Source organism: Heloderma suspectum, chromosome 14 (assembly GCF_057233095.1).
Source record: "Heloderma suspectum isolate Gila_16-S chromosome 14, 16-S_ref, whole genome shotgun sequence".
Taxonomy (NCBI): domain Eukaryota; kingdom Metazoa; phylum Chordata; class Lepidosauria; order Squamata; family Helodermatidae; genus Heloderma; species Heloderma suspectum.
In genome coordinates this window covers 11492373-11509037 of record NC_139471.1, presented here as the reverse complement: position 1 = coordinate 11509037, position 16665 = coordinate 11492373, and the positions used below count along the sequence as shown (strand labels likewise).

Genomic DNA, 16665 nt, shown 5'->3' with positions numbered 1-16665 from the left:
TAGAGCAGTGAAACATTTACTTTTTCACCTAGACCTACAACATCAAATACGTATAAATAAATTCTAGTGTTTTATTTTGTGTGTAGGGGGGCAGATAGGGTGGGCAAGAGGACAACAGGTTAAAAGAGGGTGTCTTTCCCCCCTCCTCAACAGTAAGTACTTTTTTCTGATTAAATTTACACCAGAAGGAGCTTCTGTGATATTTTGCATCTAGCAATAAACCCAGCTCCCCACAATTAAAAGGGGACCATTTGAAAGTCATATACAAAAGAAAGAAACGAGTTCCGCGTCTTTAAAAAACCCGTCAAGAGTGCTGCGGGTGCAAAGCAATATGCTAGTAAGAGCAGGATTCCAACTTGTTAAGGTTTGCACAGAGCCAGTCAGGCAAAAACAAACCCAAAAAAGTTTCTAAAGTATTATTTTCACAACAAATTCAATTGCTCACAATATTTCAGAGTGGAGGCATAATACAGGAAAAGGAAGAAATACACCGGATAACTAATGCTACAGTCTTTGAAAAGTATGGGGACAGAGATGGGACCTTGTGTGAAAATGGGGAGGAAAATTTCAAATGCCAGCATTACTAAGTCTCAAATCACTGTAAGATGCTAGAGGAGAGGAAGCAGCTGTGCCGTAAAAGTTAACCACCCAAGAAATAACCCTCCCACCCCAAACGGCAATTTATTATTTATTAGCTTGTTTATTTAAAAGCACCATCTATCTCAAATCCCTTCATGATTTTCTAAGGGACACACGCACACACACTGGTGAAGAGGGAACATCGCTACGACTTAAGTCAAAAAAGCTCACACATCTGGACAGCTTTTTAAGAAATCGGTGAGGACATGCTCTTCTTCCAAGCCAAATCTTACAGACCTCCCACCCACACCCCGCACTCTTAAATACATTCTTTGTTCAAAACATATCGTCTTTGGAACCACCAGCAAAATGACTGGCTCGACACCTAAAGAAAGCAGCTGAGACAGTTTTTAACCTACCGTCTGCAAGAGAAAAAGGTTTTCCTTTCCTACATTGAGTGCAGTAGAGACCGCTCCTGTGTTGTTGGTTTGTTTGTTTTTACAACATCCATCTTAACGAAGACAATTTGGAGGCAGCTGAATTCACCTGAGCCCTCTGGCATCTTTTCAGACACGAAAAGCATACATGGAAACTGAACCCACTAAAATTCTGCCTTCTCTCAGCAGGGTAGCTCAGCAAGAATGAAACATTACTGAGAGGCTCTGTTCGTAGCTACAAGAAATAACTGCACTAGAAATAATTCTTTGCTGGGGAGGGGAGAGAGAGAGAAGGAAAAAAAGAGGATAAAATAAAACTCCCCTGCACACAATAATTGCTTTTCTTTTTTAAGAAATAAAATTTTATCTGCTGTAGGCTGCTGTGAAGAAGTGTTTCCTTCAGAAGCGATTTGTACAAGCAGAAAAGCAAAGCAGAGAGAAAGACACGGAAAAGGAGAGAGGTCCAGAGCATTCCACCCCCTGCCATCCCCACAAAATAACTTAAAAAAAGAAACAAAAACAAAAAAAAAGTAAAATAAAGGTCAGTCAGGATGTGACAAGGAATCCAAAATGGGGGGGGGGGGAGGCAGGGAGAAAAACATGGAAAAGGGGGCTGGGGGGGAGGGAGAGAGCAACCACACATTGCAAGAATAAAAAGTAGTCTGTACAAACTCATTGGCTCTATCCACCTCTACTGATTCATGCCAGGCAAGGCGCTTCCTTTAACAGACCATGCTTTGTGTCAATCCTGAAAAACTCAAGTTCCCTCCCATCCCAGTTCTAACCATTCCCAGAAGATTACAAAAAAAATAAAAAGCCAAAACTCCACACTAATGGCCGGATTTGGGTGGCTCTCCTAGGAGAAACTCAGTGCCATTCCTTGAAATGAAAGCAAGGCGGTGGGGGGGGAGGCACCTCAGAATTATAGTTGAGCGGGACAAACACTGAGGTGCATTGCATTTCACCTACTATAAATGCTTTTCTTACACATTTTACTCCTAAAGCAAGCTCTGCCCCTAAGGGTAAAAGGGGGAAGGGGAATGCCCAAAGATGACAAATGCCTTCGATCCTGTATTTAGTTGTAAGAAGTTGAGGACCAAAGGCTTATATGGATCCATTTCAGAGAGTAGCAATCTCAATGTAGCACACAGGAACTCCCCCAACTCCCTCCACCCAGTAAAGATGAGGGATCCATCCAAGTACATGATTTTGGCCTTAGGATTTCTTTTGGAGGAGGAGGAGGAGGGGAAATATGAGAGAACATAGAAAAGTTCAGCTATGAAACAAGAGACACAGCGTCTTGTTGTTCTTAAAAATCTCAGCAGCAGAAAGAAAGAAAGAAAGAAAGAAAGAAAGAAAGAAAGAAAGAAAGAAAGAAAGAAAAGCTTCCACAGCACTTCCTCTCCTTGTTGGCGGGTGGCTTTACCAATGAGCGGTTGCTGTTGTTTGCACACGGAGACTAGGAAAAGAAAACGGCCAGAGACGCTCAACAAGTCCAGGAGGCAGCAGGGTTGTTTGCCGTTTTTGTTTGTTTTAAAGCAAGCAGGCCAAGGTCAAAAAATCCACTGCTCGAGAACGGCTTTGTTTGAGAAGGACATTGCTTGGGGTGGCGGATTTCACGGCGGTGAGTTGCAGTAGAGCTGGGGAAAAGTCTCAGCACGTCCAGTTGCTGGAGGTGGTGGTAGGGAATGTAGGGTGATCCGCAGAGCCTTCTCTCTCTCACTCTCTCTGTCAAGCAGAACAAGCTGACACGCATCCAGGGGGGGCCGGGTCGCTCAGGCCTTGCTTTCCTCCACTTTGACAGCCTGGGGCTTGATTGCCCCGGTGCGCACTGGCTTCATCTGACCGGCAGAGGGGGGATCCTGCAGTTTTACGACTCCAAGACCGGTCTTGTTTTCGTCCACCCGCTGTTTTGCCTGTTAGTCAATGAGGGAGAGGGAGGGTTCAGCAGGGCCAGGAAGATGCATTCCAGAGATCATATATACATGACCTACCGTTGCAAAGCTGATTACTGTGCAACCCTGAAACCATACAGCCTTTGCCCAGAATAAAATTATGCAGGTTCAGCCGATGGGCTTACAGCATGGTAATGCTCAAACTGCAAAGTGCATGAATCAGGGCACAATCTTAGTTAGGCATGTTTAGGCAGAAAAAAAATCCTAAAACTCCCAGCATGCCCCAGTCAGCCTGGCTGAGGCATGCTAGGAGTTGTAGGTATTTTTTTCTGTTTAAACATGCCTAGGATTGTGCCCTTTTGTCTAAACATGCCTAGGATTGTGCCCTTAACTAATAAAAAGGCTCCCGTGAGCCCCAAAGTCATTCTTCTGCCCAGGAGGCTTTCACTGTGCCTCTGCAGGAATCTCTGCTCTGGGAGTACCTTCCTTCCAGCTAGCCTTCTCTAGGGATGGCAAATTCCATTTTTGGCTCATGAGAATCCAAATTCCAAGAAGTAGAGTTTTCATTTACAGAATACAACCTATGCAGCTTTGGATAACTTATTCTATTTGTGCTCTCCCTAGGGAGAAGTGGGGGACAGCTAGGAAAAGCACCAAAGCCCCTGGCAGTTTTACCCTGGTGTTAGCCAGGTCTCTCTTTGGAATCCTCAGGTAAAATCCAACATATGTCCTACTTAGAGCAGACCTATTAAAATGAATGGAACTTAATTTATTCATGGCGAACTTGAGTCCCATTCATTTCAGTAGGTCTACTCTATGTAGGAGAATTTCATTCCACCAGAGGGCCGAATTCCATTCAAAAGAAGCTCTCAGGGGCTGCATTCCAGTGATGGTCAGAGCCAAAGGCACAAAGGTAGAGCTGACCCTCCACCCTCACCTCGAAATACCCGCATATTGTAATTTAAAGTTCTTGTTGCCAGTAACTAAGCCCTAGGAGAGATATTTCAACCTTTTAGAACGGGGGGAAACTGCACAAGAGCTGAGAAATCGCCAAACCATCAGAGGTTGGGGAGAAGGGGGTGTGGCCATCTGGGGAACCATGGAGGGCTGGATTGGGACCCCAGATGGCCAGATTGGACCTCCAGGCCTAAGGTTCCCCACCCCTGAACAAGCCAGTTGCTGTTTCTAGCTGGGACTGGCCCTTCACCTCCAATAAAGAATCACTTCAAGACCCTGTGAAATTTGTCATCCAATTTGAAATTTAGCTTCCCTCTTCTCTTTTATATCATACAAACCTTCAAGAGCCCAGAATTACTGTCTGTAACAGCAGGAGGTTCAGGTGCTGCAGGGGTCAAATCAGGAAGCCTGCGGAACAAGTCTCAGCTCCCTGCGCCACCTGGAGGATGGAACAATGGGCTTTTCCCAGAATCCTCCCGGCCCAGGCAGTCAGGTGACAGCAGAGGACCAAGCTTCTGCCACTTGCCTCAGTTTTGCCAAACTGCCTTCTCCCTGCATGTCTTCCCCCAAGGTACCTGCTCATCTGTGGCCTGACAGGAATGTGGTTCCAGGTTCTGACTCTACATAAAATAATGTAAATAGACCGACATGTGGTGGCATCCATTTTGAAGAGGAACACATGACTAGGGAGCCTTGGACTTTGGAGGCCAAGCTGCTTAAGAGTTCTCCATGCAAACAGTCTCGAAAAGCTTCTCTCGATTTGCACAACGACTTTTACCTGCTGGATGTAGTGCCCCTGCACAGAGCTCATATTGACGGCTGGTCCAGAGGATTTCCCGCTGGGACTGGCAGAACTAGGCCTGGGGACGGAGGGAAAACCCAAACGGTTAAGACAGTGCAAGCCAACGCAGAGGAACCACCACCTCAAAATCAGGAATGAGCTCAGCAGGCAGGCTCTGGAGGGGGGCAGTTGCAATTAACGGAGGCCTGCGGACTCTGCAATTTTTTGTCTACTCACAAATATTCGGAATTTGCCAAGAGTCAGGGACACGTTTTCCCCCAAGTCCCTGGTTTTACCTACCTCCCCACACTTCTGCAGCCCCGACATGTCCACCACATTGCTCACCAACGATCCTTTCTCTGCTGAAATGTCAAATTCCACCACAAAAAAATAAATCAAACGCCAGCTGCCAGAACGGTTCAAATCCAGTGCCTCCAAGTCAGTTTCTTACAGCGCAATCCTATGCATATCTACTCAGAAGTCAGTCCCACTGAGTTCAATGACACCTACTCCCAGTAAAATTGTGTATAGTATTGCCGCCTTAATCAATGCAATTCATTCAACAGGTCAACAAAGTGCAAAAACAAACCACTAGAACAGCACTGCGATCAGAGGCTCTGGAGCAGCCTTCCCCAACCGGTGCTCTCCAGATGTTGGACTACAGCTACATGGCTGGCTGGGGGATGCTGGGAGTTGTAGTCCAACACATCCGGAGGATGCTAGGTTGGGGCAAGGCAGCTCCGGACCTTCAGCAGAAGGCAATCAAAGTAACTTCTAAGAAACTGACAAAACAGAAATCGGCACATTATTTTGGTACATGGTTTAGCTTCTGTCTTTGTCAGTTATATGAAAAATGGGCCATTCTTTAAATACCGAGGATGGAGAAAATTCAAAGGAAGGTGACGTTTGCTATGTAAAGAGTAGAAGCGACACCTGACGTGCAACGTTGCAGTGTCTCTCCCCAGGCCCCTAGGAGGAGTTCAGGGCTGGATCAGACCAAATGCCCAAGCTGGGGAGAGACGGATAGCTTCAGAAGAGGACTAAGGAACACCTTTCTCCTGCTTGATCCCTTGAGGGCTTCCCCTGCTGTGCTATGCAGCTTCAGAGGGCTATCAGCCCCCATCTCGAGAATTTCATAGCTATACAGCAGGGAAAGAAGGGTGGGGGTGCAGCTGTTGTTTTTACTTTCTTCTTCTGAAACAGCCCTGCACAACAGGGAGAGGGGCGTTCATTTTTAACCTCAGAGTACACATCCCCCCCCCAATCTTCCTGGATTTAGCCTTCTCCGACATGGTGCCCTCCAGATGTTTGGCCTACAACTCCCATCAGCCCCAGCCAGAAAGGCAGAAGGTCATAGATGATGAGAGTTGTAGTCCAAAAGCATCTGGAAGGCACCAGCCTGGGTTTAAGCGGTTAGGGGATGGGCAAAGCAATTCCCGCTCTCCCCTGCCCTCCATTTCCCTCCTCCCCATTGCCCCCAACTGTCATGCCCAAACATTTGGGGTTTCACATGGAACAATAAGCCAGAATTGCATTCAGAAGCAGTGTGCAAGTGCACACAGGCCAATTGCTCCTGCATGGCTCCCCAGGATGCAAAAACTTAGTGTGCCATCCAAACCAGGACTTCTGGTTTGCTGCTCCCAAACAGGCCAGGAACTGGAAACCTACAGCAAAACCTGGCTTCTGACTCTGGCTTGTCAGGGGAGCAACAAGGAGAGTTAGGGAAGTCCTGATTCAGATGTAACACTAAGCTTTTGCTTCCTAGTTAGTTTTTACACTCTTTCCCCCCTATCTCTGCCATCAACACTCCGTAAATTCTGAAAACTAATTGCGGTTTGTCAGGCTCTGGGTTTGTTATGTTTTTTTACTAAACAAAGGTATGTATGCCTGTATACCTAGGGAGTCCACCAGGTATATAGAAAGCACGCCCTTATTTTTGGGTAGTGCTGTTTCGCTTCCAAACCCGACGGCCACTGAACTACTTGAGATCGTTATTAAAGGGAATAACAGGAGTGCAAGAAAGTCACCCAATTAAAGACGTCTTTGTCAATTAATCATGTGAGTTTTAGTCAATGGATTACGTGATCAATTCCATCTGCATAAATATGCATTTGAGGACAAAAATAGTAATAATAATGAGTTGGATCCAGACTCGGTTAGCTGCCCGTTAAGTCCCGCTGAAATGCAGTCTTTAGATAACATGTGCTTTTGGCAGCCATCATCTCAGAAGAAACATTCTCTCGTGTACAGGAAGGATGGGGAACTTTAGCAGTGGAGGCTGGTAGCTCCGATGTCAGTGGGGCGGTGAATCCGCTCCGGGTTTCAGTCGGAACTCTAAAGGAGCTATCCAAGCACCTTGGATAGCTCCTTTAGGGTTCCGACTGAAACCCGGAGCGGATTCACCGCCCCACTGACATCGGAACCACCAGCCTCCACTGGAACATAGGAAGCTAGCTGGCTTACACTGTGTCAGACCTTTGGCCCATCTGGTTCATTATTGCCTACACAGACTGCTTCCAGCTTTCTAGGGTTTCACGCAGGGGCCCTTCCGAGCCCTACCTGGAAATACCAGGGATCAATGTCCACAAAGCACGCGCTCAGCCAACTGAGTGACATCCCTTCCCTGGAAGATAGGTGGCTGTCTTATAACAGGCAGTCCGCTGTTCCATGTCACTCAGTATCACCTACATCAGGGGAGGGGAATCTCTTTCAGCCCGAGGCCCAATTCCATTTCGGAGAAGCTCTTGGGGGCCGCATTCCAGCGGTGGGCGGGGCCAAAAGCAACTGGGGCAGGGCCAAAAAAAAAAGCATATTTAAATTAAAACTCTTACTCCCAGTATCTAAGCCTTAGGAGGGGCATTTCAACCTTTTAGGATTGGGGGGAGGGACTGCATAAAGGCCGGGAAACCATCAAATGATCGGTGGTTGTGGGAAAGGGGCATAGCCAGGGTAAAGGGGCGCGACCATCTCAGGAACCTTGGAGGGCTGGATTAGGCCTGACATTCTGCACTCCTGCTTTACACTGACTGGAAGTAGCTCTCCAGGGTTTAAAGAAGAGCTTTCCCCAGCTTTCCCCAGAGATGCCAAGGACTGAATTTGGGACTCTTAGCATGCAAAATGCCTATAGCCCTTCCCCAAGGGGAAGCAAATGAGGGGAACGTCTCTTTTAAGGCAGTGCCTGCCCTCTACAGGTTTTTATAAGCACCTGTATTTGAAATAATAAAATAGAAATAATTTAGTAACGTCTGGATCCCCCTTGCTCTGCCCTGCCCACCCCCCAAGACAAAGACATTTGAGCAATCAAAACTATGTTTCACCTATATGCATGAGGCGATGGAATAGCTCCTCCTGTGGGCACGTTCTGTTTAGCGTCTGCGAAGTGGAACCCTTTCATTTCCACGTGAGAGGACTAGAGTTGGGGAAAGAGTAAGAAGCGGGATTATTTCCTTTACATTTATACTTCAGCGTCTTCAGGAGGGATGAGACATTCTGGTTCCATTTCAGACACCAGGCCAAAGCAGGTTAAGGGGGCTTTTCTGTGGAGCCTTTGGAACAACTGCCTAGTGCCGATACCGTAACTAAGCCAAAGTATGTGTACTTGAAATAAGCACATGTTCTTCCCCTGTCAACCTCTGCCTCCATTTCATTCCCTTCCTCTGCTGTTTCACCCATGTCTGCTTTGAGATTGTAAGCCCCTCGGTGTAAGGAAATGTCAACCTATTCCGCATAAAGTGCTGTGTAACATGGATGGTGCTATATTAATGTAATTATTATCATCGTCATGTTGTCCAAGTTGACAACCCATGATTTGTGATTTTCTGGCACATCAGAATTTTTTTAAAAAGTTATTTAATGGGAAGCCAATGCAGATGTTGCAATGTGCATGCAAGATGCTCTCCGTGATCTAAACATGTCAAGAGGTGGAATGCTGTAGCCTGGATGTGAAGGTTTGAGGCCTACAGAGGCAAAAGGGAAAAAAGGTCAGGCTTAGAGGCCTGGACTTTTTGTTGGAAGGGGGTATCCCTGAGAGGAGTAGTTTCATTTCCCCAGTTAAGTTTCAGTTTCATTTCCCCACTTAAGTTTCATTTCTTCAGGTTTGAAACACCACTTTCGGTTTTGAGGGAGGACGGTATATAAAGAGAGCAAGAGAACCAGTGAGAGCAGAGTCAGGAAGAGCAGAGCCTGAAGAGGGAGCAGGAAGAAGCGGCCTGGAAAAGTCGAAGTGCAGCTAGGGTAAAGGAACTTGTGTTTTGCAACTTTTATTTTCTCTTAATGCCTTTTGTATCATTCAGCTCTATTGTGTAAATACCTTTAGTTATGATTTGCTTACTTTAATTTACCAGTAAACTGTTGTGGTTAAACCCTGTGTCTAGAGTGTCAGTCACCCCACATCCACAGCCTAAACCCCACGTTACTGGGAAGGGGAAGGTAAAAGAAGGAAGGTGGGATTCTTAAGGAGGCGAGAGATCCTTAAGGAGTTGCTCAGGGGGTCCAGGTCAAAAGGGCAACCCTGACACTGGCACTTTCTGGAAAGTGAAGGGGCAGCCCCACACACAATGCATATTACAGTAGTCTAGCTTCAAGGTTAGGAAGGCATGAATTGTGAAGGAATGCTCACAAAAACAGTGTTATGTTAAAAATGGCCAACTGAAGGACACACACACGCACACTCTGCTGGTTCTTACCTCCCTGCTTGTAGCAAGAACAGATGGCTGGGAGCCAGGCGAGAGGATCCTGCGAGGAGCTCCAACAGAGAGGTTCTGGCCCTGGGGAAGCTGGATGGATTGCGGCAGTATCAGGGGCTGCTGGCCAGAACCGTAACGGGGCATTGGAAGCTGGGACCCAGGCATCGGCATTGTTAGCTGTGTGTTAAGTAGCAGGGTTACTTGAGAGGCAAAACAAGTTAGCTGGATTCAATGCTGGTCCCATGGACTGCAGCAGGTTTGGGGGTGGGGGCAATACCCATTGTGAGGCTACCCCATCCATTGCAAAAGCCTGTATTAACGGGCCAGGCAAGGTCTGGCTTTCACACTCTCTGAGAGCGCTTGGATGTCATTTTAGTCTATGGCAGCCTTCCCCAACCTGGGGCTAAAACTCCCATCATCCCTGACCTTTGGCCATGCTGCCTGGGGACGATGAGGGTTGTAGTCCAACAACATCTGGGGTCCCTAGGTGGAGAGAGGCTGTTCCACTGAGTATCAGGAGCGGGCTCTCAGCTGATATCCAGCCCTGGCACATTGGGCAGACGTGAATCAAAGAACCCAGGATTTCAATCTCGCCGTGTCAGGAGAGCACCTGGGTTCGAATATATAAAGCAGTGGTGCACATCTCCCCATGGTGAGGGGAGGGAGGGAAAGGGGCACAAAAGTCTGAGGGCCGCTCCCCATCTCTCCCCCAAGGCAAGCCCAGGAAGTGGGGAAAACCATCCGAACAGGCTCTCTTGTATGCCTCTAAGATGACAGGGCGATTAAAGGAATAACCCAACCCAAGGCAAATGATCTGAATGGCTCAGCCAGCCAACCAGCCAGGGCACAGTACAAAATATATTCATATCTGTAAAAAGCTGACCACTTATGGCATTTTTACCCCTACACAGCATTATTGATGTACAAATACCAACATATATATTTTATTTGTGTGAGTGATGTGTGTGTGTGTGCGTGGGCGTGTTTGTTTATTACATTTCTACACCACCCAATAGCTGAAGCTCTCAACAATTAGAACCATAAAATACAACACAATAAAATAACACACGTACACCCACAATAGACGCTCACACACACACGCAAACATATACCCATACACACACTTATGTATACACTACGATATTTATATCTGACAATTGGAAATAAAGAATTCTGAGTATTAAATTGTATGTAAGGTTTCCATTTATTCATAAACATATCTGATGTGTCTCTCCGAATTGTATATAACTTGTCAATTTCACCTTTACACCATACTCCCACATTTTGATAATCCATTCATCTAACTATGGTATTTTCACTTGCTTCCAATATTTGGCATAAAATAAACGAGCAGCTGTTATCACATAGCTTGCCAATTCTGCAATTTTATTATATTTTTATACAATAAAATACAATTTTATTGTATTTTTTGTGAACGTTAAGAGACGTAATACTGGATCCAGGTTTATCGGATATCCCAAAATACCTTTGATAAGCTTCTCTATTTTATTCCAATATCCTTTTGTGAGGAGGCATGTCCAAATCAGAAATGTTACATTCTAATGAATGATAGAGCTAGGCCCTCACTTGTGCTGAATTCTTGCCGAACTGTATATGGAACTCACAGCTGCTAATTCCTTCCTCCACTTGCTGGATTGAAGGCTTTTCATTACAATCGTGCCTTGTAATGATGAGAGGATTAAGTAGGGATAAACCTCTCCAAATTCTGCCTCTTGGTTTATTCCAGCTGTGTTTCTTTGTTTGCAAGGGTGTCTTAGCCTGTAAAGGCCCCTCTTTGCTATAAAAATAAACCACACACCACCTTTCTACCAAATGATCTTAAGTGCTTAATATCATGTGGCTTTTCAAACCAATTTCCAATCCTGTTACGATGCTGTTCCTGGAACCAAATCAATTGGCTTGCCTCTACAACTGGATCCATAATGCATCTTTGACACACATTTGAGGGGGTAAGTGAAACACACTTAAGAAATGCTGGTACTAAACTAGGTTGTGGTGTTCAAATAAGATTGATCAGGGGCAGACCATTTTAATTAAAAGGATAAGCACAAGGGATCCCAACAGCCTCTCCCGTGGATATTTAAGAACATATGAAACTGTCTATACTGGGTTACACCACTGATCTATCCAGGTCAGTATTGCCAACACTGACTGGCAGCAGCTCCCTGGGATTTCAGGCAGGAGTCTTTCCTGGCCCTACTTGGAGATGCTGGGGATCGAACCTGGGACCTTTTGCATGCAAAGCAGAGGCTCTACCCATAAGCTACAGCAGGAACAGGCACACTTTAGGCTTGCAGGATCTACTGTGTTTGCCACTAGCACCCTGAGAACCACCATCTAGATCCCGGTGGAAAACGGTGGCTCACGAAAGAGGACATATAACTGAGGAACAAAAGATGCCTCTGAACACATGGTTCAACCCAGGAATTAATTTTCAGTACCAGAACTGGTCCTACACGTATCTAGTCTTGTTCTCCCCCTGCCTCCCCACTTTCTTGATTTCAGCAGCCAAATTAGGTAGGGGGATAACGGCTTTTTTGTTGCTGCTATTGCCCAAACACTGGAAGTCCGAAGCCCTTGCTGATCGACTGCAAATCATCCCGATCTACCTTCTGCCCACCCCGGGGCTACAGCCCCCAAAAGGTCATCACTGAAGACCAAAGGAGCTGATAGAATATGACTTTTCACCCCATCTCTAATTTTGTGTCATTCCTCACTCCGCCCCACACAGTTCTGAAAAGGCATATGTGAAGGTTTGAGACCTACAGAGGCAAGGCAAGGAAAAAAGGTCAGGCCTAGAGGCCTGGGTTTTTTTTGTTGGGGGGGGGTATCCCTGAGAGGAGTAGTTTCATTTCCCTGGTTAGGTTTCAGTTTCGTTTCCCAAGTTGAGTTTGATTTCTTCAGGTTTGAAACAGTATTTTTGGTTTTGAGGGAGGAGAGTATAAAAAGAGAGCAAAAGAGCCAGTAAGAGCAGAGTCAGGGAGACTAGAGCCTGATGAAGAGAGAGCAGGAAGAAGCAGCCTGGAAAAGTCTAAGTGCACCTAGGATAATGGAATTTGTGTTTCTGCAACTTTTATTTTCTCTTAATGCCTTTTGTATCACTCAGCTGTATTGTGTAAATGCCTTTAGTTGTGATTTGCTTGCTTTACTTTACCAGTAAACTCCTGTTGGTTAAACCCCAGGTGTCTGGAGTGTCAATCACCCCACATCTACAGCCTAAACCTCACGTTACTGGAAAGGGAAAGGGAAAAGAAGGAAGGTGGGACTCTTAAGGAGGCAAGAGATCCTTAAGGACTTGTTCAGGGGGTCCAGGTAGTAAGGGGAACCCTGACAGCATATAATTTGTTTTAGAAAAACCCCAGCAACTTCTGCTGGGGACCAAAGAACCCAATGTGACTGTGCTATCATTTTAAACATGTGCAAAGGCAGCTCTCCGCTCTTTTTATATCCCACTGTCTGGATGTGTACTAGGTCCTTTCAGGCAGGAAGCTGCCAACTCCTTATCAATACAAACACAAGAAAAAGGCACAACTGCAAAGGAGCATTGGTCTCACGATAACAGCAGAATCCTGACCTGCGTAAGTTGTGAGTCCATCATCTGTGAGGCTCCAATACCAGGCGCCTGGTTGATCTGGCCTTCGTAAACTAAGGCCTGGCTCCCGTTAACTGGCTGGTAAGGGGATCCGGATTGTGTTTTCACCATCTCCAAAGGCTGCATACCCGGGAAGGCGGAATAGGGGGGCTTCAGGGCAGTGCCTCCGGTCAGGACCACGGTGTTGGGCTGAGACAGGCTGGGATGCATGTAGACCTGAGACCTGGGGAAAAAAGGATGACTAAGCAGACAGGCGAAAGAGCAGGCTTGAGTCACGGGTGCTTAACTGCAATGCCAGTTTTGCTCCGGAGGCAGCATCTGGGGCAAAACCAACCAAGGTAAAGTATTTTTATCCCGCTCCTCAGCCAAAACAAATCCCAGAACGGCTTACATACGATGAGTAAAGCAAGACAGTCCCTGTCCGCATGCTTACAATCGATAAAGACACAACGCATAAGGAAAAAGGACAGGGGAGGGAAGAGGAAAAAAGTACAGTCTTTCAGCAGGGCTAGTGGAATGGCCCATTTCCCCCTCTCATCTCCAAAGTAAAACCAAATTGTCACAGAAGCTAGAATTGACTTGACATTGGACTAATTCTCACCCAGGTGGCAAATCTGTGTCTGGGCCGTGCCATTCCAGTCTGTGCAGGGCAGGGTGGGTTGGGGGGCAGTGTGAATGTTCCTACATACAAGGGGCAGGGGAGAATCCCCCTACACAGAAAACTAGGTATCTGCTGCTGTGAAAGTTTGGGGCCTACAGAGGCAAAGGGAAAAAAGGTCATGTGTAGAGGCCTGGAGTTTTCTATTGGGAAGGGGTAACCTTGAGAGGAGTAGTTCCATTTCTCTGGTTAAGTGTCAGTTTCATTTCCCCACTTAAGTTTCATTTCCTGGGGTCTGAAGCAGTACTTTCGGTTTTGAGGGAGGAGGGTATACAAGGAGGGTGAGACAGCCAGTAACGGCAGATACAGCCAGAACCTGAAGTGAGAGTGGAGTCTGAAGAGTGAGCAGGAAGAAGCAGCCTAGAAAAGGTAAAGGAATTTGCATTTTGTAATTTTTATTTTCTTTAATACCTTTTGTATCACTCCGCTCTATTGTGTACATACCTTTGGTTGTGAGTTGTTTGTTTTAAATCTACTAAGTAAACTGTTCTGGTTAAACCCTGTGTCTAGAGTGTCAGTCACCCCACATCTACAGCTTAACCCCCACATTATTTATTTATTTATTGCATTTATACCCCGCCTTTTTTCCTCTTGCAAGGAACCCAAGGCGGCTTACATTATCCTCCTCCCCCTCTCCATTTTATCCTCACAACAACAACCCTGTGAGGTGGGTTGGGCTGAGAGTGTGTGACTGGCCCAAAGTCACCCAGTGAGCTTCCATGACCGAGTGGGGACTAGAACCCGGATCTCCCAGCTCATAGTCCAACACTCTTGCCACTACACCACACTGGCTCTCGTTACTGGGAAGGGGAAGTTTAAGAGAAGGAAGGTGGGACTCTTAAGGAGGCGAGAGATCCTTAAGGAGTTGCTCAGGGGGTCAGGTCATAAGGGGCACCTTGACAGCTGCACTAGTTAAACCAGCCTTCCCCAACCTGGTGCCCTCCAGAGGTTTTGGACGACACTATCGGCTGGGGTCGGTCCTGTTACCTGAAGGGCTGGATGGAGCTGTAGATCTCCTGGGACTGTGAAACAGGAAGGCCACCCCTCAGCCCAAGCTGAGCCTGGGCTTGCAACGATGTGTGGAGGGAGAGTGGAATTTGCTGAGCAGCAGCTGCCTGGAGAGAGGGAAAAAACAGGTGAGGTCAAGGCAGCAAAACAGCCAGGAAAACCAAGCTGCCTCCCTCAATACTACAGCACAGAGTAAAAGCTGATGGCCATCAATTAGGAAATTCTAAAGGCCCCTTCCTGCAAACTTTAAAGCACAGTTTCCCATACCTTCTGAGAGTTGTTTAGGACTTGATTTCTGACTTAAAATTGAAGGCACATTCTAAAAGTAAACCTAGTTGAGCGTTAAGAATAAAATGTGTCGGAGTAAAGATTGCCAGTCTATGGAAGGGACCACCCACTGTGTTTCTGCATGAGTCACTGTTCCTAGGCATACCTCCTGCTTAAGAAAGAAATAAGCCAAGAGCAGTGACTCATGCAGAGATGCAATGGGAAGCCTCTTCCAAGAACAGGATCATTCTTCTGCATCAGAAGTGACTGAATGCCCCAACAGCATCTGAAGCAGAGACACAGTAGAGCCCCCCCTCGCCCCCCAAAGGGGACAAGAAGGAGACAAAGCCAGAGTAATGACTCATGCAGGGACGCAGCAGGCACCCTCCTGTGTGGATTTATTTCATTACTTAATGGTTTGGAAAGAACAACCGTCTGAAAGGCTGATTCATGGATTTACTCTCCTTGGAAACCTGGTGGCACTCCTGCCTCCACAGCACTTCCCCTTCATGTCTCTTCCCCTCTAGTCTCTTGTACTAGCAAAAAAAACATCTGGCGGGTGATGGTGACACTCACGGTTGCAAGCCTCTTTGCAGGCCCAGATTTTGATAAGAGCCAGCTTTCACCTGTGAGTGCTGAGAGTCCCAAATGAGTTCTGCAAACATCTGAAAAAGGGGGTTACCTATCCTTCCGCTTTTTAAACATACAGCAGGGAAAGGTGACAGTTTATCTGGCTGTCAACATTCACCGTTGCATCTCTGCCTTTTGAGGCAGTCACAAAACTCCCCTGCGGGAGGGCCAGCAATCGCGTGGGCCAGCTACAGTCCACCGTTCGTTGCACACGCGCAAATGGAAGGGGCGCCTTGCCTGCTGGTAGCTCTGCTGCTGAGGTATCGTCTGGGGAACGAGGCGGGGCTGGCTCGCAAAGACGTGGCCATCTAAATACAGGGGCGGGATGTGGTTACCTAGAATTGGATTGTCGAAGAGAAACGAGGCAAGAGGTTAGTCCCGTTCACACCAGGAGCGGGGCGGGTGGGTACGAGAAGCTGCGTCTGCTCACCATCTCCCTTCCACCCGGCCATCAAAGGTACGGGGGTCCCACCCCATCCTGAGCTCCAGAATCCTACTTCTGCATTCCTTTGCCATAACGGTCCTAAATGCAAAGTGGGGAGGTGGGTTAACAGTCAGGAAGGGAGTGGGGAACTGGTATTCGAAAGGGGACACATGAAACGTTCTGTACACCAGGGGCCCCCGGCGCCCCGTGGGGATCTCCCGCGGTGCCCACAAAGCTCTCCACTCTCTGCCCCCTTCAAATATTATTTTTAATTTTAAAAACTTGAAAAACGTTAGGGTACCAGGTTTTCATTCCTGTTCCTGAACCTGCCATTGATCAGCTGTTAGGAGGGCAGGAAGAGAAGGAAAGAGGTGCTTCCTGGCCTCAACCAATCTTCTTCCACCTATCCTGACCTTTTCCCTTTGCTCTCTCTCTCCACTCTAGCCTTGCTATTTCTCTCCATCCAACGCCTTTCTTTGCTCTTTCTCTCCCTTCCGAGCCCCTAGCCTTGCTCCTTCTCTCCCACTCACCCCTTTCTCACTGTTTCTTGCCCCCTCCTAGCTTCAACCAATCTTTCTCTCCCCACTACCCCTTTGCCTTCCTATTTCCCTCTCAGCCTCTAGCCTCACTATTTCTCCCCGCCCCTGCACCTTTTGACTAGCCAGGCCCCCATAGCAGCCACTAGGTGATTAGCCACATTCTCCACGGGAGCCGTTTTGTGGTGGTGCCCA

The 16665-nt window shown here is 47.1% G+C and overlaps 1 protein-coding gene across 9 annotated transcripts in view; it reads right to left on the bottom strand.

Moving 5' to 3' along the window:
• Positions 1-16665, bottom strand: part of PRRC2B (proline rich coiled-coil 2B) — a 77771-nt gene continuing 61106 nt past the window's right edge. For 2 of the 9 annotated variants that reach the window (XM_084820600.1, XM_084820601.1), the window contains 7 exons: positions 15941-16033; positions 15748-15845; positions 14593-14720; positions 12930-13170; positions 9335-9511; positions 7967-8058; positions 4164-4728 (listed from right to left, as the gene is read on the bottom strand). In XM_084820600.1, coding sequence (XP_084676726.1) covers positions 4263-4728; positions 7967-8058; positions 9335-9511; positions 12930-13170; positions 14593-14720; positions 15748-15845; positions 15941-16033 — 1295 coding nt within the window. In that variant the 3' untranslated portion in view covers positions 4164-4262. Of the gene's footprint in view, positions 2933-4163; positions 4729-4949; positions 5012-7966; positions 8059-9334; positions 9512-12929; positions 13171-14592; positions 14721-15747; positions 15846-15940; positions 16034-16665 lie in introns of those variants that run through there. The other 7 variants (XR_014785850.1, XM_084820607.1, XM_084820604.1 and 4 more) reach the window with 7 other exon arrangements.